The 21749-nt window shown below is 64.5% G+C and overlaps 1 protein-coding gene across 1 annotated transcript in view; it reads left to right on the top strand.

Moving 5' to 3' along the window:
* LOC147367949 (uncharacterized) overlaps nt 1-18367 on the top strand; it is a 191273-nt gene extending 172906 nt beyond the window's left edge. Inside the window, exons 3-6 of the mRNA XM_086413526.1 lie at nt 5033-5416; nt 11154-11366; nt 17108-17345; nt 18348-18367. Coding sequence (XP_086269652.1) covers nt 5033-5416; nt 11154-11366; nt 17108-17345; nt 18348-18367 — 855 coding nt within the window. The remainder of the gene's footprint in view (nt 1-5032; nt 5417-11153; nt 11367-17107; nt 17346-18347) is intronic.
* The last annotated feature ends 3382 nt before the right edge of the window (nt 18368-21749 follow it).

Genomic DNA, 21749 nt, shown 5'->3' with positions numbered 1-21749 from the left:
AAGGGGCAGCCTCAGAGGGAACATTCCATGGGCCCGGGAAAGAAACCCCGTGCCCGGCACAAGTTCTTTGTGTCTGGCTCTTCTGTCTTCTGGTCCCGTCTTTCCAGCAGTCCACACAGGAGAACTCCTTCCCTATGCCGGGGGCAGCAGAGGGAGGGGGAGCGGGAGACCGGGGAGTGCAAAGGTGGGAGGGTGGGAGGGGGCCGAGTGGGTGGGGGGCGAAGGGAGAGAGTTGGGGAAGGCTGAGTGGGAGAGCGGGAGAGGGAGGGAGGCGGGGGGAGTTGGGGACAGAGGGAGGGAGGGAGAGGGGGGTCGGGGGAGGGGGGGGTGGGGGTGGGCAGAGCCCGCGTCTGGGACTCAGCTTCAAGCCCCCGGCACGCCCTGCAGGTATCCCTAGAATGCTGCGTCAGGGACACGTTTCCCTGGGTTTCAAGGTGCCTTCTCTGGGCGGGTGTCCGGAGGTCAGATCCTCGGAGCCAGCAGTAGGGACCTACCCACACAACCGCTTTCACGACCAGACTCCCTGTCCATGTGTGCCCACATGCCCGGTCGTATATCTGCAAAGGCCCGTCATCTCCCTGTCTCTCTCTCTGACCCTCACAGCACAGTGACTCAGCTCGCCCTGCCGCCAGCATCCTCCCGTCACCGGCAGACATACAGACAGACATACGTGCTTTACTTGCAAACCCGTTCCTGAGTTTCACAGGCCCCATGGTTTTGAAGTACATACGAACGCCTGCCTGTTCTCACGTGAAGCCCCGTGGTGGGTTTAGAAGCCCGGCTGGCCAAAGAATACATCGGCCCAGACGGTTGGGTGGGGGGTGGGGTGGGGTGGGGTGGGGGCAGGGGGAGTTGGGGGGGGGGGCGGTGGTGGTGTGCTGCTGTGGCTCGTTCGTTTCTTTTCAGTTCACTCTTCTCACCCTGTTCACAGCGCAAAGAGAAGTGCCTCTCATCGTCCATCCCCCGCGGTGCTTGACACCACCTTCTTCCTCCTTTGTCTGCTCCGGCCTCCTGATTTCCTCCTCCTCCTCCTCCTCCTCGCCGCCCTCCATGTCTTCGAGAAAGCACACGCTCTTTCCATGTCACCTTGTTGGCGCACGGGTGACGGCTCCGTTGTGTCCAGAACGTCCATGCTTCCTTCCTTGGCTTAGTGGAACCTCCTCCCTAACAGTGTGTGTGTGTGTGAGTGTGTGTGTGTGTGTGTGTGTGTGTGTGTGTGAGTGTGAGTGTGAGTGTGTGTGTGTGTGTGTGTGAGTGTGTGTGTGTGTGTGTGAGTGTGTGTGTGAGTGTGAGTGTGTGTGTGTGTGTGAGTGTGTGTGTGAGTGTGTGTGTGTGAGTGTGTGTGTGTGAGTGTGTGTGTGTGTGTGTGGGGGGGGGGTAGGTTGTACACTGTCTGTCCCCTTTGGCGGGTATCTCCAGGGCACTTGGGCTGGGGGGTGGGCTGGGGAGACGCGGGCCTCAGGCTCCACATGAAGAAGCCCCAAATGGCATGAGCTGCTGTTTGAGACGCTGGCCCTTCACATCTCTGGCCGGAGCCTTGAGCTCCAGGCGGCTCAAAGCCCTGGGGGTGGTGGTCTGGGACTGCTGCAGGGAAAGGACGCCAAGAGGGCACGGAGGAGTTGGGGAGGGGCGTGGGAAACGGAGGCAAGGAAAGCGAGGGATCTAGGTGGAGGCATTGGAGAGAGCATCCGGTGTCCCGCCATGCCTCGCAGGAGCCGGCGGGGGCAATTGAGGTCAAGGGACGTGTGGAATGTGAAAAGGCGGGAAAACCCAGAGCGGTTTGGAAGGCAAGGCAGGCTGGGCAAGGGGGCGTGGCCGGCCACGTCAAAGGGACCCCAGGGGAATTCCCGGGCAGTTAGCTCTCTGGGCACTGCTGACGGCCCCTGGGCCCGGGGTTGACCCCACCCGCTGCGTGGGAGGGCCACAAACCAAAGCCCCCGAACTGCCCGCCCAGCCCAACCGTGGACCTTGGGGGTCTGGGGCACGGGCCGGGCCCGTGGAAGCCCACTGGCTCCACTGGATTCTTGTCCAGGGTCTCTCCTGCGAAAGAGGCCAGGGGCGTCCCCTCCATCTACGCACCCACCCCTATTTACATAAATAGGGGCGGAGCCGCCTCCCGCTCTCCAAGGTCCTGAGCGGCTGGGTCCCGGCCCACTAGGCCAGCAGTCTGCAGCGTCCGTGCGGCTCTCCCACCATGGCTTCGTCCGGCTCCTCCAGCACCTCACGCGGTACGTTCGCCCTCGGGTCCCTGGGGTCGGGTCACGTCTCGGGGGATCCGTGGATCGCCTCGGCCACGGGTTCACGGCAAACGTGTCCACCCACCACCGAGAACGGCAGGGACCGGCCGGCTGGGGCCACGGTTCCCAGGAGTCGGCTGTGCCCAAAGGGGCATCGTTTGTTCGTTTTGCTCCTTTGGCACACACGTGGCTTCTCCCTTCTCTTTTCTGGGAAGATGGTGTTGTTTGAAGGGGGTGCGGGGGTGGGGGTTGCGGGGGCTGGGACGGGGCCCTTTATCCTCCTCTTCCTGCCGGAATGGGAGTCGGGGAGCTCTGGGGCTTGGCCTCCTTCAGTGGCTTTCTCACAACAATGGCCTGGTGCCTTCTGCCATTGAGGGTTGGGCTTCGCTTCGTTTCCCTTTCCTCTGCCGCTACTGGCGGCAAATATGGCCCGTGCTCGTGTTAGCCCGGAGAAGCCAGGTCCCCTCCCGTTGGCATCGAGATGGAGGGAAATGTGGGAGAAGCCCCATCCAGACGTTTCCCAGGCATCTCGACCAGACGGGTGGAAACATGCGGCGGGATAGTGTCGTGGTCTTCGTTGGGGGGGTGGGGACTCTTTGCCGCCTTTGTTTTGGGGCTGGGTTTGGTTTCCTTTCTGCTTGCTCGCGTTTCTTGCATTCCGGCCTGGGTGGGGGTGGGTGTGGGGGCTACCGCCCCTTGCCTCTCAGCCTGGCTGTCGGGCTGTAGCCAAGCGACTTCCAAATGCACACCCCGTCCCCGGGCTCCCGGCTCTGCTCAGGCACAGGGGCAACTGCCCTGGGCGGGGAGCATGCTTGGGCTCCTCCGTCGAGTCCTCCACCAGGTGCTCTGGTCTGAGGCGCTTCCCTTTCTTCTCTTCTTCCACAGGCCCCATCGCCACAGGATCTCGAAGGAGGAGGCTCGTTCTGAAGCCGAGCCAGAAGGACGCCCTGCAAGCGCTCTTTCAACAGAACCCCTACCCTGGGATAGCGACCAGAGAACGACTGGCCCGAGAGCTCGGCATTGACGAAAGCAGAGTCCAGGTAGGCCCCCCGCCTCTCCACCCGTTCTCCCTTTCAGGCTCTCCATGCCGATCCAAGGCAGCTGAAAGCCTCTGGCGGCCTTTCTCCTGAGAAGGAATTCTCTCTGTTTGCCCCTAGGTCTGGTTTCAAAACCAACGTAGAAGACGGTCAAAGCAGAGCCGGCCGCCGTCTGAACACGTGCGCCAAGAAGGGGAAGGGGGGCCAACGTCCACGCCCAGGCCACCGTCGCTACCTCCCCGACCTCAGTCTTCCTCTCAAGGTAAATTAGCCAGCGTTCTCTCCAAAGGCAAGTCTCCCCCAGAGGGGGTCCCGAACCCTCCCCCTCTTGCCAGAGAATACTCTCTGCTGGTGGATGAGCACGGGAGGCCCAGAAACACCAAGGGGGTGGGGGTGGGGGGTTAGGGGGGAGGGGGGGTGAGGAGCAGGAGGAAACAGGGCTGTGTGGTTGCTGCCCCCATCAGTGTCCCAGATCGGGGCAAGACGCCCCCAGTCGGCGTGGGCGGGCCGCAGTGTTCCCCCTTTGCACCCCCTCCCCAGCCCCCGTCGGGAACCTTAGGCTCCGGCTGCCCGGGCAGCCTTGGCCGAGGACCATGCTTCAGGGCACTCGGCGGCAAGGCCGGAGGAGGAGAGAGACACACAGGGACATGCGTGTGTGGGGAGTGTGCGTGCACACGCACGCGTCCACCAGGGACCCAGGCACGCGATCCATCTGTGGGTGTATTCCTTAGAGCCCTGCCCCGGCGGCAGAGCCACCTGTAGTGATTCAGGGGTGTGGGCCTCTCCCTCCCCTCCACACCCTCTAGGGTGTCTGTGCCGTGAACGCCCCACGGGCCTTAACGTCCTCCCCTCTCGGTGTGTTCCTTTCGTTGGTAGAAGACTCGGCCAGAGAGGCCCGGAGAAAGAGGACAGTCATCTCTCCTTCTCAGACCAGGATCCTCGTGCAAGCCTTCACGAGGGATCGCTTCCCGGGGATTGCCGCCAGGGAGGAACTGGCTCGTCAGACGGGAATCCCGGAACCTCGCATCCAGGTAAGTTCTCCAGCCGGCGCACGGGCCCGGGACGTGGCCCAGGAGCAAGGAGGGTTCAGCCCTGCCAAGCGTCTGGAGCTGGATACACGTAGGCTGGGGCTGGGGCTGGGGCTTGCCGGGGGAGGGGGGGGGGGAGGGGCCGAAAGTCGGCGGCCTGAGTGGAGGGTTTTGGGCCGCTTCTGGCCGTGCGGGCACCCCTCATTTCCCAGGGCCAAGGGATTCGCTTGCAGAAAATGGCCCTGCAGAAGTCGCCCTGGGCCTGACAGACCAGAGGCCGGGCGGCCGGGCGGGCTGTGGAACGGGCGCCGCGGCGGCGCCAGCACGGTGGGTGATCTGGACGGCCACGGCTTCTGATGTGCCTGTCTGCCTTTTGCTCCCCTAGATATGGTTTCAAAACCGAAGAGCTCGGCACCCCCAGCGGAGCCCAAGCGGGCCCGGCAGCGGCCGGGCCCAGGGGCCAGGCGGCGCGCCAGCCACGACGACGACTCCTGCTCCAGAGGACCGAAGGGCCCCACCCGCTGTCCAGAGCACCTCTCCTCCCCTTCGCCCCTCTCAGCCACAGGAGAGCATGCCACCCTTGGCTGCAGCTGCTCCTTTTGGGGCCCCCACTTTCTGGGTGCCCGGGGCTGCCTCTGGGGTCTGCGTGGGCCAGCCGTTGATGATCTTCGTGGTCCAGCCCAGCCCGGTGGCCCTCCAGCCAAGTGGGAGGCCACCGCCTCCTCCCCAGGGAGCAGCTCCCTGGGCCGCGTGCTCCCCTGCCGTCACGGCCCCCGGGCAGCCTGGGCAAGGGGCCATCCTGCCGCCTGGGCAGCCGGAGACACACATCCCGCGGTGGCCGGAGTCACCCTACGGCGAAGGCACGGCCCCTCCGCTAGAGCCACAGCCCCAGGCCCCCAGCCTTCCAAGCTCGACGAGCCTCCTAGATGAGCTCTTGGCGGCCACGGGCGTCCCGGACACGCGGGCGCCTTCCCCGGGGGCCGCTGCCGACGAAGGGGTGGGCCCTGCCCTCCCAGGGGCACCCAGCTTCCTAGACGAGCTCTTGGCGGCCACGGGCACCCCGGACACGCCGGGGCCTTCCCTGGGGCCCTCTGCCGATGAACGAGCACACCTCGCCCTCCCAGGCGAGCTCCTGGCTGCCGCGGGCCTCCCGGGCTCGCCGGGCCCTTCTCCGGGGTCCTCTCCTGTCGTCGCAGGGCCCCACCCAGCCCTCCCCGGGCCACCCAGCCTCCTAGAGGAACTCTTGGCTGCCACGGCCATCCAGGACACGCCCTGGTCTTCCCCGGGGTCCCCTGCGGGGGAAGAAGGAGTTGAGGCCACCCTGGAAACACCCCTCAGTGAGGACGAGTACCAGGCCCTCCTCGACATGCTGCCAGGCTCCCCAGGCCCTGGGGCTTAGAGGGAGAGGAAGGAAGGGGCCACCTTCTCCCCCTAGCCACGTTCAGGTCTCCTTGCCTGGGATGTGGGGCCATGGAGCTCGGGGAAAGGGTGGGTGGGTGGGAGGGAGCTGTTTTGTGTGGGAAGAGGAGAGAATACAGACGGGATGTCTACGGACAACCCTGGGGACAAACCCGAGTGCTGGACCTTTGGGAAGCTGGGCCCCGCCCCAAACGGGGACACCCTACCTGAAGCCTCAAGCCCTCCCTGCATGGCAGTGACCAAGGGGCAGCCTCAGAGGGAACATTCCATGGGCCCGGGAAAGAAACCCCGTGCCCGGCACAAGTTCTTTGTGTCTGGCTCTTCTGTCTTCTGGTCCCGTCTTTCCAGCAGTCCACACAGGAGAACTCCTTCCCTATGCCGGGGGCAGCAGAGGGAGGGGGAGCGGGAGACCGGGGAGTGCAAAGGTGGGAGGGTGGGAGGGGGCCGAGTGGGTGGGGGGCGAAGGGAGAGAGTTGGGGAAGGCTGAGTGGGAGAGCGGGAGAGGGAGGGAGGCGGGGGGAGTTGGGGACAGAGGGAGGGAGGGAGAGGGGGGTCGGGGGAGGGGGGGGTGGGGGTGGGCAGAGCCCGCGTCTGGGACTCAGCTTCAAGCCCCCGGCACGCCCTGCAGGTATCCCTAGAATGCTGCGTCAGGGACACGTTTCCCTGGGTTTCAAGGTGCCTTCTCTGGGCGGGTGTCCGGAGGTCAGATCCTCGGAGCCAGCAGTAGGGACCTACCCACACAACCGCTTTCACGACCAGACTCCCTGTCCATGTGTGCCCACATGCCCGGTCGTATATCTGCAAAGGCCCGTCATCTCCCTGTCTCTCTCTCTGACCCTCACAGCACAGTGACTCAGCTCGCCCTGCCGCCAGCATCCTCCCGTCACCGGCAGACATACAGACAGACATACGTGCTTTACTTGCAAACCCGTTCCTGAGTTTCACAGGCCCCATGGTTTTGAAGGACATACGAACGCCTGCCTGTTCTCACGTGAAGCCCCGTGGTGGGTTTAGAAGCCCGGCTGGCCAAAGAATACATCGGCCCAGACGGTTGGGTGGGGGGTGGGGTGGGGTGGGGTGGGGGCAGGGGGAGTTGGGGGGGGGGCGGTGGTGGTGTGCTGCTGTGGCTCGTTCGTTTCTTTTCAGTTCACTCTTCTCACCCTGTTCACAGCGCAAAGAGAAGTGCCTCTCATCGTCCATCCCCCGCGGTGCTTGACACCACCTTCTTCCTCCTTTGTCTGCTCCGGCCTCCTGATTTCCTCCTCCTCCTCCTCCTCCTCGCCGCCCTCCATGTCTTCGAGAAAGCACACGCTCTTTCCATGTCACCTTGTTGGCGCACGGGTGACGGCTCCGTTGTGTCCAGAACGTCCATGCTTCCTTCCTTGGCTTAGTGGAACCTCCTCCCTAACAGTGTGTGTGTGTGTGAGTGTGTGTGTGTGTGTGTGTGTGTGTGTGAGTGTGAGTGTGAGTGTGTGTGTGTGTGTGTGTGAGTGTGTGTGTGTGTGTGTGAGTGTGTGTGTGAGTGTGAGTGTGTGTGTGTGTGTGAGTGTGTGTGTGAGTGTGTGTGTGTGAGTGTGTGTGTGTGAGTGTGTGTGTGTGTGTGTGTGGGGGGGGGTAGGTTGTACACTGTCTGTCCCCTTTGGCGGGTATCTCCAGGGCACTTGGGCTGGGGGGTGGGCTGGGGAGACGCGGGCCTCAGGCTCCACATGAAGAAGCCCCAAATGGCATGAGCTGCTGTTTGAGACGCTGGCCCTTCACATCTCTGGCCGGAGCCTTGAGCTCCAGGCGGCTCAAAGCCCTGGGGGTGGTGGTCTGGGACTGCTGCAGGGAAAGGACGCCAAGAGGGCACGGAGGAGTTGGGGAGGGGCGTGGGAAACGGAGGCAAGGAAAGCGAGGGATCTAGGTGGAGGCATTGGAGAGAGCATCCGGTGTCCCGCCATGCCTCGCAGGAGCCGGCGGGGGCAATTGAGGTCAAGGGACGTGTGGAATGTGAAAAGGCGGGAAAACCCAGAGCGGTTTGGAAGGCAAGGCAGGCTGGGCAAGGGGGCGTGGCCGGCCACGTCAAAGGGACCCCAGGGGAATTCCCGGGCAGTTAGCTCTCTGGGCACTGCTGACGGCCCCTGGGCCCGGGGTTGACCCCACCCGCTGCGTGGGAGGGCCACAAACCAAAGCCCCCGAACTGCCCGCCCAGCCCAACCGTGGACCTTGGGGGTCTGGGGCACGGGCCGGGCCCGTGGAAGCCCACTGGCTCCACTGGATTCTTGTCCAGGGTCTCTCCTGCGAAAGAGGCCAGGGGCGTCCCCTCCATCTACGCACCCACCCCTATTTACATAAATAGGGGCGGAGCCGCCTCCCGCTCTCCAAGGTCCTGAGCGGCTGGGTCCCGGCCCACTAGGCCAGCAGTCTGCAGCGTCCGTGCGGCTCTCCCACCATGGCTTCGTCCGGCTCCTCCAGCACCTCACGCGGTACGTTCGCCCTCGGGTCCCTGGGGTCGGGTCACGTCTCGGGGGATCCGTGGATCGCCTCGGCCACGGGTTCACGGCAAACGTGTCCACCCACCACCGAGAACGGCAGGGACCGGCCGGCTGGGGCCACGGTTCCCAGGAGTCGGCTGTGCCCAAAGGGGCATCGTTTGTTCGTTTTGCTCCTTTGGCACACACGTGGCTTCTCCCTTCTCTTTTCTGGGAAGATGGTGTTGTTTGAAGGGGGTGCGGGGGTGGGGGTTGCGGGGGCTGGGACGGGGCCCTTTATCCTCCTCTTCCTGCCGGAATGGGAGTCGGGGAGCTCTGGGGCTTGGCCTCCTTCAGTGGCTTTCTCACAACAATGGCCTGGTGCCTTCTGCCATTGAGGGTTGGGCTTCGCTTCGTTTCCCTTTCCTCTGCCGCTACTGGCGGCAAATATGGCCCGTGCTCGTGTTAGCCCGGAGAAGCCAGGTCCCCTCCCGTTGGCATCGAGATGGAGGGAAATGTGGGAGAAGCCCCATCCAGACGTTTCCCAGGCATCTCGACCAGACGGGTGGAAACATGCGGCGGGATAGTGTCGTGGTCTTCGTTGGGGGGGTGGGGACTCTTTGCCGCCTTTGTTTTGGGGCTGGGTTTGGTTTCCTTTCTGCTTGCTCGCGTTTCTTGCATTCCGGCCTGGGTGGGGGTGGGTGTGGGGGCTACCGCCCCTTGCCTCTCAGCCTGGCTGTCGGGCTGTAGCCAAGCGACTTCCAAATGCACACCCCGTCCCCGGGCTCCCGGCTCTGCTCAGGCACAGGGGCAACTGCCCTGGGCGGGGAGCATGCTTGGGCTCCTCCGTCGAGTCCTCCACCAGGTGCTCTGGTCTGAGGCGCTTCCCTTTCTTCTCTTCTTCCACAGGCCCCATCGCCACAGGATCTCGAAGGAGGAGGCTCGTTCTGAAGCCGAGCCAGAAGGACGCCCTGCAAGCGCTCTTTCAACAGAACCCCTACCCTGGGATAGCGACCAGAGAACGACTGGCCCGAGAGCTCGGCATTGACGAAAGCAGAGTCCAGGTAGGCCCCCCGCCTCTCCACCCGTTCTCCCTTTCAGGCTCTCCATGCCGATCCAAGGCAGCTGAAAGCCTCTGGCGGCCTTTCTCCTGAGAAGGAATTCTCTCTGTTTGCCCCTAGGTCTGGTTTCAAAACCAACGTAGAAGACGGTCAAAGCAGAGCCGGCCGCCGTCTGAACACGTGCGCCAAGAAGGGGAAGGGGGGCCAACGTCCACGCCCAGGCCACCGTCGCTACCTCCCCGACCTCAGTCTTCCTCTCAAGGTAAATTAGCCAGCGTTCTCTCCAAAGGCAAGTCTCCCCCAGAGGGGGTCCCGAACCCTCCCCCTCTTGCCAGAGAATACTCTCTGCTGGTGGATGAGCACGGGAGGCCCAGAAACACCAAGGGGGTGGGGGTGGGGGGTTAGGGGGGAGGGGGGGTGAGGAGCAGGAGGAAACAGGGCTGTGTGGTTGCTGCCCCCATCAGTGTCCCAGATCGGGGCAAGACGCCCCCAGTCGGCGTGGGCGGGCCGCAGTGTTCCCCCTTTGCACCCCCTCCCCAGCCCCCGTCGGGAACCTTAGGCTCCGGCTGCCCGGGCAGCCTTGGCCGAGGACCATGCTTCAGGGCACTCGGCGGCAAGGCCGGAGGAGGAGAGAGACACACAGGGACATGCGTGTGTGGGGAGTGTGCGTGCACACGCACGCGTCCACCAGGGACCCAGGCACGCGATCCATCTGTGGGTGTATTCCTTAGAGCCCTGCCCCGGCGGCAGAGCCACCTGTAGTGATTCAGGGGTGTGGGCCTCTCCCTCCCCTCCACACCCTCTAGGGTGTCTGTGCCGTGAACGCCCCACGGGCCTTAACGTCCTCCCCTCTCGGTGTGTTCCTTTCGTTGGTAGAAGACTCGGCCAGAGAGGCCCGGAGAAAGAGGACAGTCATCTCTCCTTCTCAGACCAGGATCCTCGTGCAAGCCTTCACGAGGGATCGCTTCCCGGGGATTGCCGCCAGGGAGGAACTGGCTCGTCAGACGGGAATCCCGGAACCTCGCATCCAGGTAAGTTCTCCAGCCGGCGCACGGGCCCGGGACGTGGCCCAGGAGCAAGGAGGGTTCAGCCCTGCCAAGCGTCTGGAGCTGGATACACGTAGGCTGGGGCTGGGGCTGGGGCTTGCCGGGGGAGGGGGGGGGGGGAGGGGCCGAAAGTCGGCGGCCTGAGTGGAGGGTTTTGGGCCGCTTCTGGCCGTGCGGGCACCCCTCATTTCCCAGGGCCAAGGGATTCGCTTGCAGAAAATGGCCCTGCAGAAGTCGCCCTGGGCCTGACAGACCAGAGGCCGGGCGGCCGGGCGGGCTGTGGAACGGGCGCCGCGGCGGCGCCAGCACGGTGGGTGATCTGGACGGCCACGGCTTCTGATGTGCCTGTCTGCCTTTTGCTCCCCTAGATATGGTTTCAAAACCGAAGAGCTCGGCACCCCCAGCGGAGCCCAAGCGGGCCCGGCAGCGGCCGGGCCCAGGGGCCAGGCGGCGCGCCAGCCACGACGACGACTCCTGCTCCAGAGGACCGAAGGGCCCCACCCGCTGTCCAGAGCACCTCTCCTCCCCTTCGCCCCTCTCAGCCACAGGAGAGCATGCCACCCTTGGCTGCAGCTGCTCCTTTTGGGGCCCCCACTTTCTGGGTGCCCGGGGCTGCCTCTGGGGTCTGCGTGGGCCAGCCGTTGATGATCTTCGTGGTCCAGCCCAGCCCGGTGGCCCTCCAGCCAAGTGGGAGGCCACCGCCTCCTCCCCAGGGAGCAGCTCCCTGGGCCGCGTGCTCCCCTGCCGTCACGGCCCCCGGGCAGCCTGGGCAAGGGGCCATCCTGCCGCCTGGGCAGCCGGAGACACACATCCCGCGGTGGCCAGAGTCACCCTACGGCGAAGGCACGGCCCCTCCGCTAGAGCCACAGCCCCAGGCCCCCAGCCTTCCAAGCTCGACGAGCCTCCTAGATGAGCTCTTGGCGGCCACGGGCGTCCCGGACACGCGGGCGCCTTCCCCGGGGGCCGCTGCCGACGAAGGGGTGGGCCCTGCCCTCCCAGGGGCACCCAGCTTCCTAGACGAGCTCTTGGCGGCCACGGGCACCCCGGACACGCCGGGGCCTTCCCTGGGGCCCTCTGCCGATGAACGAGCACACCTCGCCCTCCCAGGCGAGCTCCTGGCTGCCGCGGGCCTCCCGGGCTCGCCGGGCCCTTCTCCGGGGTCCTCTCCTGTCGTCGCAGGGCCCCACCCAGCCCTCCCCGGGCCACCCAGCCTCCTAGAGGAACTCTTGGCTGCCACGGCCATCCAGGACACGCCCTGGTCTTCCCCGGGGTCCCCTGCGGGGGAAGAAGGAGTTGAGGCCACCCTGGAAACACCCCTCAGTGAGGACGAGTACCAGGCCCTCCTCGACATGCTGCCAGGCTCCCCAGGCCCTGGGGCTTAGAGGGAGAGGAAGGAAGGGGCCACCTTCTCCCCCTAGCCACGTTCAGGTCTCCTTGCCTGGGATGTGGGGCCATGGAGCTCGGGGAAAGGGTGGGTGGGTGGGAGGGAGCTGTTTTGTGTGGGAAGAGGAGAGAATACAGACGGGATGTCTACGGACAACCCTGGGGACAAACCCGAGTGCTGGACCTTTGGGAAGCTGGGCCCCGCCCCAAACGGGGACACCCTACCTGAAGCCTCAAGCCCTCCCTGCATGGCAGTGACCAAGGGGCAGCCTCAGAGGGAACATTCCATGGGCCCGGGAAAGAAACCCCGTGCCCGGCACAAGTTCTTTGTGTCTGGCTCTTCTGTCTTCTGGTCCCGTCTTTCCAGCAGTCCACACAGGAGAACTCCTTCCCTATGCCGGGGGCAGCAGAGGGAGGGGGAGCGGGAGACCGGGGAGTGCAAAGGTGGGAGGGTGGGAGGGGGCCGAGTGGGTGGGGGGCGAAGGGAGAGAGTTGGGGAAGGCTGAGTGGGAGAGCGGGAGAGGGAGGGAGGCGGGGGGAGTTGGGGACAGAGGGAGGGAGGGAGAGGGGGGTCGGGGGAGGGGGGGGTGGGGGTGGGCAGAGCCCGCGTCTGGGACTCAGCTTCAAGCCCCCGGCACGCCCTGCAGGTATCCCTAGAATGCTGCGTCAGGGACACGTTTCCCTGGGTTTCAAGGTGCCTTCTCTGGGCGGGTGTCCGGAGGTCAGATCCTCGGAGCCAGCAGTAGGGACCTACCCACACAACCGCTTTCACGACCAGACTCCCTGTCCATGTGTGCCCACATGCCCGGTCGTATATCTGCAAAGGCCCGTCATCTCCCTGTCTCTCTCTCTGACCCTCACAGCACAGTGACTCAGCTCGCCCTGCCGCCAGCATCCTCCCGTCACCGGCAGACATACAGACAGACATACGTGCTTTACTTGCAAACCCGTTCCTGAGTTTCACAGGCCCCATGGTTTTGAAGTACATACGAACGCCTGCCTGTTCTCACGTGAAGCCCCGTGGTGGGTTTAGAAGCCCGGCTGGCCAAAGAATACATCGGCCCAGACGGTTGGGTGGGGGGTGGGGTGGGGTGGGGTGGGGGCAGGGGGAGTTGGGGGGGGGGGCGGTGGTGGTGTGCTGCTGTGGCTCGTTCGTTTCTTTTCAGTTCACTCTTCTCACCCTGTTCACAGCGCAAAGAGAAGTGCCTCTCATCGTCCATCCCCCGCGGTGCTTGACACCACCTTCTTCCTCCTTTGTCTGCTCCGGCCTCCTGATTTCCTCCTCCTCCTCCTCCTCCTCGCCGCCCTCCGTGTCTTCGAGAAAGCACACGCTCTTTCCATGTCACCTTGTTGGCGCACGGGTGACGGCTCCGTTGTGTCCAGAACGTCCATGCTTCCTTCCTTGGCTTAGTGGAACCTCCTCCCTAACAGTGTGTGTGTGTGTGAGTGTGTGTGTGTGTGTGTGTGTGTGTGTGTGAGTGTGAGTGTGAGTGTGTGTGTGTGTGTGTGTGAGTGTGTGTGTGTGTGTGTGTGTGAGTGTGAGTGTGTGTGTGTGTGTGTGTGAGTGTGTGTGTGAGTGTGTGTGTGTGAGTGTGTGTGTGTGAGTGTGTGTGTGTGTGTGTGTGTGGGGGGGGGGTAGGTTGTACACTGTCTGTCCCCTTTGGCGGGTATCTCCAGGGCACTTGGGCTGGGGGGTGGGCTGGGGAGACGCGGGCCTCAGGCTCCACATGAAGAAGCCCCAAATGGCATGAGCTGCTGTTTGAGACGCTGGCCCTTCACATCTCTGGCCGGAGCCTTGAGCTCCAGGCGGCTCAAAGCCCTGGGGGTGGTGGTCTGGGACTGCTGCAGGGAAAGGACGCCAAGAGGGCACGGAGGAGTTGGGGAGGGGCGTGGGAAACGGAGGCAAGGAAAGCGAGGGATCTAGGTGGAGGCATTGGAGAGAGCATCCGGTGTCCCGCCATGCCTCGCAGGAGCCGGCGGGGGCAATTGAGGTCAAGGGACGTGTGGAATGTGAAAAGGCGGGAAAACCCAGAGCGGTTTGGAAGGCAAGGCAGGCTGGGCAAGGGGGCGTGGCCGGCCACGTCAAAGGGACCCCAGGGGAATTCCCGGGCAGTTAGCTCTCTGGGCACTGCTGACGGCCCCTGGGCCCGGGGTTGACCCCACCCGCTGCGTGGGAGGGCCACAAACCAAAGCCCCCGAACTGCCCGCCCAGCCCAACCGTGGACCTTGGGGGTCTGGGGCACGGGCCGGGCCCGTGGAAGCCCACTGGCTCCACTGGATTCTTGTCCAGGGTCTCTCCTGCGAAAGAGGCCAGGGGCGTCCCCTCCATCTACGCACCCACCCCTATTTACATAAATAGGGGCGGAGCCGCCTCCCGCTCTCCAAGGTCCTGAGCGGCTGGGTCCCGGCCCACTAGGCCAGCAGTCTGCAGCGTCCGTGCGGCTCTCCCACCATGGCTTCGTCCGGCTCCTCCAGCACCTCACGCGGTACGTTCGCCCTCGGGTCCCTGGGGTAGGGTCACGTCTCGGGGGATCCGTGGATCGCCTCGGCCACGGGTTCACGGCAAACGTGTCCACCCACCACCGAGAACGGCAGGGACCGGCCGGCTGGGGCCACGGTTCCCAGGAGTCGGCTGTGCCCAAAGGGGCATCGTTTGTTCGTTTTGCTCCTTTGGCACACACGTGGCTTCTCCCTTCTCTTTTCTGGGAAGATGGTGTTGTTTGAAGGGGGTGCGGGGGTGGGGGTTGCGGGGGCTGGGACGGGGCCCTTTATCCTCCTCTTCCTGCCGGAATGGGAGTCGGGGAGCTCTGGGGCTTGGCCTCCTTCAGTGGCTTTCTCACAACAATGGCCTGGTGCCTTCTGCCATTGAGGGTTGGGCTTCGCTTCGTTTCCCTTTCCTCTGCCGCTACTGGCGGCAAATATGGCCCGTGCTCGTGTTAGCCCGGAGAAGCCAGGTCCCCTCCCGTTGGCATCGAGATGGAGGGAAATGTGGGAGAAGCCCCATCCAGACGTTTCCCAGGCATCTCGACCAGACGGGTGGAAACATGCGGCGGGATAGTGTCGTGGTCTTCGTTGGGGGGGTGGGGACTCTTTGCCGCCTTTGTTTTGGGGCTGGGTTTGGTTTCCTTTCTGCTTGCTCGCGTTTCTTGCATTCCGGCCTGGGTGGGGGTGGGTGTGGGGGCTACCGCCCCTTGCCTCTCAGCCTGGCTGTCGGGCTGTAGCCAAGCGACTTCCAAATGCACACCCCGTCCCCGGGCTCCCGGCTCTGCTCAGGCACAGGGGCAACTGCCCTGGGCGGGGAGCATGCTTGGGCTCCTCCGTCGAGTCCTCCACCAGGTGCTCTGGTCTGAGGCGCTTCCCTTTCTTCTCTTCTTCCACAGGCCCCATCGCCACAGGATCTCGAAGGAGGAGGCTCGTTCTGAAGCCGAGCCAGAAGGACGCCCTGCAAGCGCTCTTTCAACAGAACCCCTACCCTGGGATAGCGACCAGAGAACGACTGGCCCGAGAGCTCGGCATTGACGAAAGCAGAGTCCAGGTAGGCCCCCCGCCTCTCCACCCGTTCTCCCTTTCAGGCTCTCCATGCCGATCCAAGGCAGCTGAAAGCCTCTGGCGGCCTTTCTCCTGAGAAGGAATTCTCTCTGTTTGCCCCTAGGTCTGGTTTCAAAACCAACGTAGAAGACGGTCAAAGCAGAGCCGGCCGCCGTCTGAACACGTGCGCCAAGAAGGGGAAGGGGGGCCAACGTCCACGCCCAGGCCACCGTCGCTACCTCCCCGACCTCAGTCTTCCTCTCAAGGTAAATTAGCCAGCGTTCTCTCCAAAGGCAAGTCTCCCCCAGAGGGGGTCCCGAACCCTCCCCCTCTTGCCAGAGAATACTCTCTGCTGGTGGATGAGCACGGGAGGCCCAGAAACACCAAGGGGGTGGGGGTGGGGGGTTAGGGGGGAGGGGGGGTGAGGAGCAGGAGGAAACAGGGCTGTGTGGTTGCTGCCCCCATCAGTGTCCCAGATCGGGGCAAGACGCCCCCAGTCGGCGTGGGCGGGCCGCAGTGTTCCCCCTTTGCACCCCCTCCCCAGCCCCCGTCGGGAACCTTAGGCTCCGGCTGCCCGGGCAGCCTTGGCCGAGGACCATGCTTCAGGGCACTCGGCGGCAAGGCCGGAGGAGGAGAGAGACACACAGGGACATGCGTGTGTGGGGAGTGTGCGTGCACACGCACGCGTCCACCAGGGACCCAGGCACGCGATCCATCTGTGGGTGTATTCCTTAGAGCCCTGCCCCGGCGGCAGAGCCACCTGTAGTGATTCAGGGGTGTGGGCCTCTCCCTCCCCTCCACACCCTCTAGGGTGTCTGTGCCGTGAACGCCCCACGGGCCTTAACGTCCTCCCCTCTCGGTGTGTTCCTTTCGTTGGTAGAAGACTCGGCCAGAGAGGCCCGGAGAAAGAGGACAGTCATCTCTCCTTCTCAGACCAGGATCCTCGTGCAAGCCTTCACGAGGGATCGCTTCCCGGGGATTGCCGCCAGGGAGGAACTGGCTCGTCAGACGGGAATCCCGGAACCTCGCATCCAGGTAAGTTCTCCAGCCGGCGCACGGGCCCGGGACGTGGCCCAGGAGCAAGGAGGGTTCAGCCCTGCCAAGCGTCTGGAGCTGGATACACGTAGGCTGGGGCTGGGGCTGGGGCTTGCCGGGGGAGGGGGGGGGGGAGGGGCCGAAAGTCGGCGGCCTGAGTGGAGGGTTTTGGGCCGCTTCTGGCCGTGCGGGCACCCCTCATTTCCCAGGGCCAAGGGATTCGCTTGCAGAAAATGGCCCTGCAGAAGTCGCCCTGGGCCTGACAGACCAGAGGCCGGGCGGCCGGGCGGGCTGTGGAACGGGCGCCGCGGCGGCGCCAGCACGGTGGGTGATCTGGACGGCCACGGCTTCTGATGTGCCTGTCTGCCTTTTGCTCCCCTAGATATGGTTTCAAAACCGAAGAGCTCGGCACCCCCAGCGGAGCCCAAGCGGGCCCGGCAGCGGCCGGGCCCAGGGGCCAGGCGGCGCGCCAGCCACGACGACGACTCCTGCTCCAGAGGACCGAAGGGCCCCACCCGCTGTCCAGAGCACCTCTCCTCCCCTTCGCCCCTCTCAGCCACAGGAGAGCATGCCACCCTTGGCTGCAGCTGCTCCTTTTGGGGCCCCCACTTTCTGGGTGCCCGGGGCTGCCTCTGGGGTCTGCGTGGGCCAGCCGTTGATGATCTTCGTGGTCCAGCCCAGCCCGGTGGCCCTCCAGCCAAGTGGGAGGCCACCGCCTCCTCCCCAGGGAGCAGCTCCCTGGGCCGCGTGCTCCCCTGCCGTCACGGCCCCCGGGCAGCCTGGGCAAGGGGCCATCCTGCCGCCTGGGCAGCCGGAGACACACATCCCGCGGTGGCCGGAGTCACCCTACGGCGAAGGCACGGCCCCTCCGCTAGAGCCACAGCCCCAGGCCCCCAGCCTTCCAAGCTCGACGAGCCTCCTAGATGAGCTCTTGGCGGCCACGGGCGTCCCGGACACGCGGGCGCCTTCCCCGGGGGCCGCTGCCGACGAAGGGGTGGGCCCTGCCCTCCCAGGGGCACCCAGCTTCCTAGACGAGCTCTTGGCGGCCACGGGCACCCCGGACACGCCGGGGCCTTCCCTGGGGCCCTCTGCCGATGAACGAGCACACCTCGCCCTCCCAGGCGAGCTCCTGGCTGCCGCGGGCCTCCCGGGCTCGCCGGGCCCTTCTCCGGGGTCCTCTCCTGTCGTCGCAGGGCCCCACCCAGCCCTCCCCGGGCCACCCAGCCTCCTAGAGGAACTCTTGGCTGCCACGGCCATCCAGGACACGCCCTGGTCTTCCCCGGGGTCCCCTGCGGGGGAAGAAGGAGTTGAGGCCACCCTGGAAACACCCCTCAGTGAGGACGAGTACCAGGCCCTCCTCGACATGCTGCCAGGCTCCCCAGGCCCTGGGGCTTAGAGGGAGAGGAAGGAAGGGGCCACCTTCTCCCCCTAGCCACGTTCAGGTCTCCTTGCCTGGGATGTGGGGCCATGGAGCTCGGGGAAAGGGTGGGTGGGTGGGAGGGAGCTGTTTTGTGTGGGAAGAGGAGAGAATACAGACGGGATGTCTACGGACAACCCTGGGGACAAACCCGAGTGCTGGACCTTTGGGAAGCTGGGCCCCGCCCCAAACGGGGACACCCTACCTGAAGCCTCAAGCCCTCCCTGCATGGCAGTGACCAAGGGGCAGCCTCAGAGGGAACATTCCATGGGCCCGGGAAAGAAACCCCGTGCCCGGCACAAGTTCTTTGTGTCTGGCTCTTCTGTCTTCTGGTCCCGTCTTTCCAGCAGTCCACACAGGAGAACTCCTTCCCTATGCCGGGGGCAGCAGAGGGAGGGGGAGCGGGAGACCGGGGAGTGCAAAGGTGGGAGGGTGGGAGGGGGCCGAGTGGGTGGGGGGCGAAGGGAGAGAGTTGGGGAAGGCTGAGTGGGAGAGCGGGAGAGGGAGGGAGGCGGGGGGAGTTGGGGACAGAGGGAGGGAGGGAGAGGGGGGTCGGGGGAGGGGGGGGTGGGGGTGGGCAGAGCCCGCGTCTGGGACTCAGCTTCAAGCCCCCGGCACGCCCTGCAGGTATCCCTAGAATGCTGCGTCAGGGACACGTTTCCCTGGGTTTCAAGGTGCCTTCTCTGGGCGGGTGTCCGGAGGTCAGATCCTCGGAGCCAGCAGTAGGGACCTACCCACACAACCACTTTCACGACCAGACTCCCTGTCCATGTGTGCCCACATGCCCGGTCGTATATCTGCAAAGGCCCGTCATCTCCCTGTCTCTCTCTCTGACCCTCACAGCACAGTGACTCAGCTCGCCCTGCCGCCAGCATCCTCCCGTCACCGGCAGACATACAGACAGACATACGTGCTTTACTTGCAAACCCGTTCCTGAGTTTCACAGGCCCCATGGTTTTGAAGTACATACGAACGCCTGCCTGTTCTCACGTGAAGCCCCGTGGTGGGTTTAGAAGCCCGGCTGGCCAAAGAATACATCGGCCCAGACGGTTGGGTGGGGGGTGGGGTGGGGTGGGGTGGGGGCAGGGGGAGTTGGGGGGGGGGGCGGTGGTGGTGTGCTGCTGTGGCTCGTTCGTTTCTTTTCAGTTCACTCTTCTCACCCTGTTCACAGCGCAAAGAGAAGTGCCTCTCATCGTCCATCCCCCGCGGTGCTTGACACCACCTTCTTCCTCCTTTGTCTGCTCCGGCCTCCTGATTTCCTCCTCCTCCTCCTCGCCGCCCTCCGTGTCTTCGAGAAAGCACACGCTCTTTCCATGTCACCTTGTTGGCGCACGGGTGACGGCTCCGTTGTGTCCAGAACGTCCATGCTTCCTTCCTTGGCTTAGTGGAACCTCCTCCCTAACAGTGTGTGTGTGTGTGAGTGTGTGTGTGTGTGTGTGTGTGTGTGTGTGAGTGTGAGTGTGAGTGTGTGTGTGTGTGTGTGTGAGTGTGTGTGTGTGTGTGTGTGTGAGTGTGAGTGTGTGTGTGTGTGTGTGTGAGTGTGTGTGTGAGTGTGTGTGTGTGAGTGTGTGTGTGTGAGTGTGTGTGTGTGTGTGTGTGTGGGGGGGGGTAGGTTGTACACTGTCTGTCCCCTTTGGCGGGTATCTCCAGGGCACTTGGGCTGGGGGGTGGGCTGGGGAGACGCGGGCCTCAGGCTCCACATGAAGAAGCCCCAAATGGCATGAGCTGCTGTTTGAGACGCTGGCCCTTCACATCTCTGGCCGGAGCCTTGAGCTCCAGGCGGCTCAAAGCCCTGGGGGTGGTGGTCTGGGACTGCTGCAGGGAAAGGACGCCAAGAGGGCACGGAGGAGTTGGGGAGGGGCGTGGGAAACGGAGGCAAGGAAAGCGAGGGATCTAGGTGGAGGCATTGGAGAGAGCATCCGGTGTCCCGCCATGCCTCGCAGGAGCCGGCGGGGGCAATTGAGGTCAAGGGACGTGTGGAATGTGAAAAGGCGGGAAAACCCAGAGCGGTTTGGAAGGCAAGGCAGGCTGGGCAAGGGGGCGTGGCCGGCCACGTCAAAGGGACCCCAGGGGAATTCCCGGGCAGTTAGCTCTCTGGGCACTGCTGACGGCCCCTGGGCCCGGGGTTGACCCCACCCGCTGCGTGGGAGGGCCACAAACCAAAGCCCCCGAACTGCCCGCCCAGCCCAACCGTGGACCTTGGGGGTCTGGGGCACGGGCCGGGCCCGTGGAAGCCCACTGGCTCCACTGGATTCTTGTCCAGGGTCTCTCCTGCGAAAGAGGCCAGGGGCGTCCCCTCCATCTACGCACCCACCCCTATTTACATAAATAGGGGCGGAGCCGCCTCCCGCTCTCCAAGGTCCTGAGCGGCTGGGTCCCGGCCCACTAGGCCAGCAGTCTGCAGCGTCCGTGCGGCTCTCCCACCATGGCTTCGTCCGGCTCCTCCAGCACCTCACGCGGTACGTTCGCCCTCGGGTCCCTGGGGTAGGGTCACGTCTCGGGGGATCCGTGGATCGCCTCGGCCACGGGTTCACGGCAAACGTGTCCACCCACCACCGAGAACGGCAGGGACCGGCCGGCTGGGGCCACGGTTCCCAGGAGTCGGCTGTGCCCAAAGGGGCATCGTTTGTTCGTTTTGCTCCTTTGGCACACACGTGGCTTCTCCCTTCTCTTTTCTGGGAAGATGGTGTTGTTTGAAGGGGGTGCGGGGGTGGGGGTTGCGGGGGCTGGGACGGGGCCCTTTATCCTCCTCTTCCTGCCGGAATGGGAGTCGGGGAGCTCTGGGGCTTGGCCTCCTTCAGTGGCTTTCTCACAACAATGGCCTGGTGCCTTCTGCCATTGAGGGTTGGGCTTCGCTTCGTTTCCCTTTCCTCTGCCGCTACTGGCGGCAAATATGGCCCGTGCTCGTGTTAGCCCGGAGAAGCCAGGTCCCCTCCCGTTGGCATCGAGATGGAGGGAAATGTGGGAGAAGCCCCATCCAGACGTTTCCCAGGCATCTCGACCAGACGGGTGGAAACATGCGGCGGGATAGTGTCGTGGTCTTCGTTGGGGGGGTGGGGACTCTTTGCCGCCTTTGTTTTGGGGCTGGGTTTGGTTTCCTTTCTGCTTGCTCGCGTTTCTTGCATTCCGGCCTGGGTGGGGGTGGGTGTGGGGGCTACCGCCCCTTGCCTCTCAGCCTGGCTGTCGGGCTGTAGCCAAGCGACTTCCAAATGCACACCCCGTCCCCGGGCTCCCGGCTCTGCTCAGGCACAGGGGCAACTGCCCTGGGCGGGGAGCATGCTTGGGCTCCTCCGTCGAGTCCTCCACCAGGTGCTCTGGTCTGAGGCGCTTCCCTTTCTTCTCTTCTTCCACAGGCCCCATCGCCACAGGATCTCGAAGGAGGAGGCTCGTTCTGAAGCCGAGCCAGAAGGACGCCCTGCAAGCGCTCTTTCAACAGAACCCCTACCCTGGGATAGCGACCAGAGAACGACTGGCCCGAGAGCTCGGCATTGACGAAAGCAGAGTCCAGGTAGGCCCCCCGCCTCTCCACCCGTTCTCCCTTTCAGGCTCTCCATGCCGATCCAAGGCAGCTGAAAGCCTCTGGCGGCCTTTCTCCTGAGAAGGAATTCTCTCTGTTTGCCCCTAGGTCTGGTTTCAAAACCAACGTAGAAGACGGTCAAAGCAGAGCCGGCCGCCGTCTGAACACGTGCGCCAAGAAGGGGAAGGGGGGCCAACGTCCACGCCCAGGCCACCGTCGCTACCTCCCCGACCTCAGTCTTCCTCTCAAGGTAAATTAGCCAGCGTTCTCTCCAAAGGCAAGTCTCCCCCAGAGGGGGTCCCGAACCCTCCCCCTCTTGCCAGAGAATACTCTCTGCTGGTGGATGAGCACGGGAGGCCCAGAAACACCAAGGGGGTGGGGGTGGGGGGTTAGGGGGGAGGGGGGGTGAGGAGCAGGAGGAAACAGGGCTGTGTGGTTGCTGCCCCCATCAGTGTCCCAGATCGGGGCAAGACGCCCCCAGTCGGCGTGGGCGGGCCGCAGTGTTCCCCCTTTGCACCCCCTCCCCAGCCCCCGTCGGGAACCTTAGGCTCCGGCTGCCCGGGCAGCCTTGGCCGAGGACCATGCTTCAGG

This window comes from Bos grunniens, chromosome 7 (assembly GCF_055505025.1).
Source record: "Bos grunniens cultivar Pamir isolate PY7600 chromosome 7, Bosgru_T2T1.0, whole genome shotgun sequence".
Classification (NCBI taxonomy): Eukaryota; Metazoa; Chordata; class Mammalia; order Artiodactyla; family Bovidae; genus Bos; species Bos grunniens.
The sequence above is the reverse complement of the archived record's forward strand: the minus strand, read 5'-3'. Positions and strand labels throughout refer to the sequence as shown.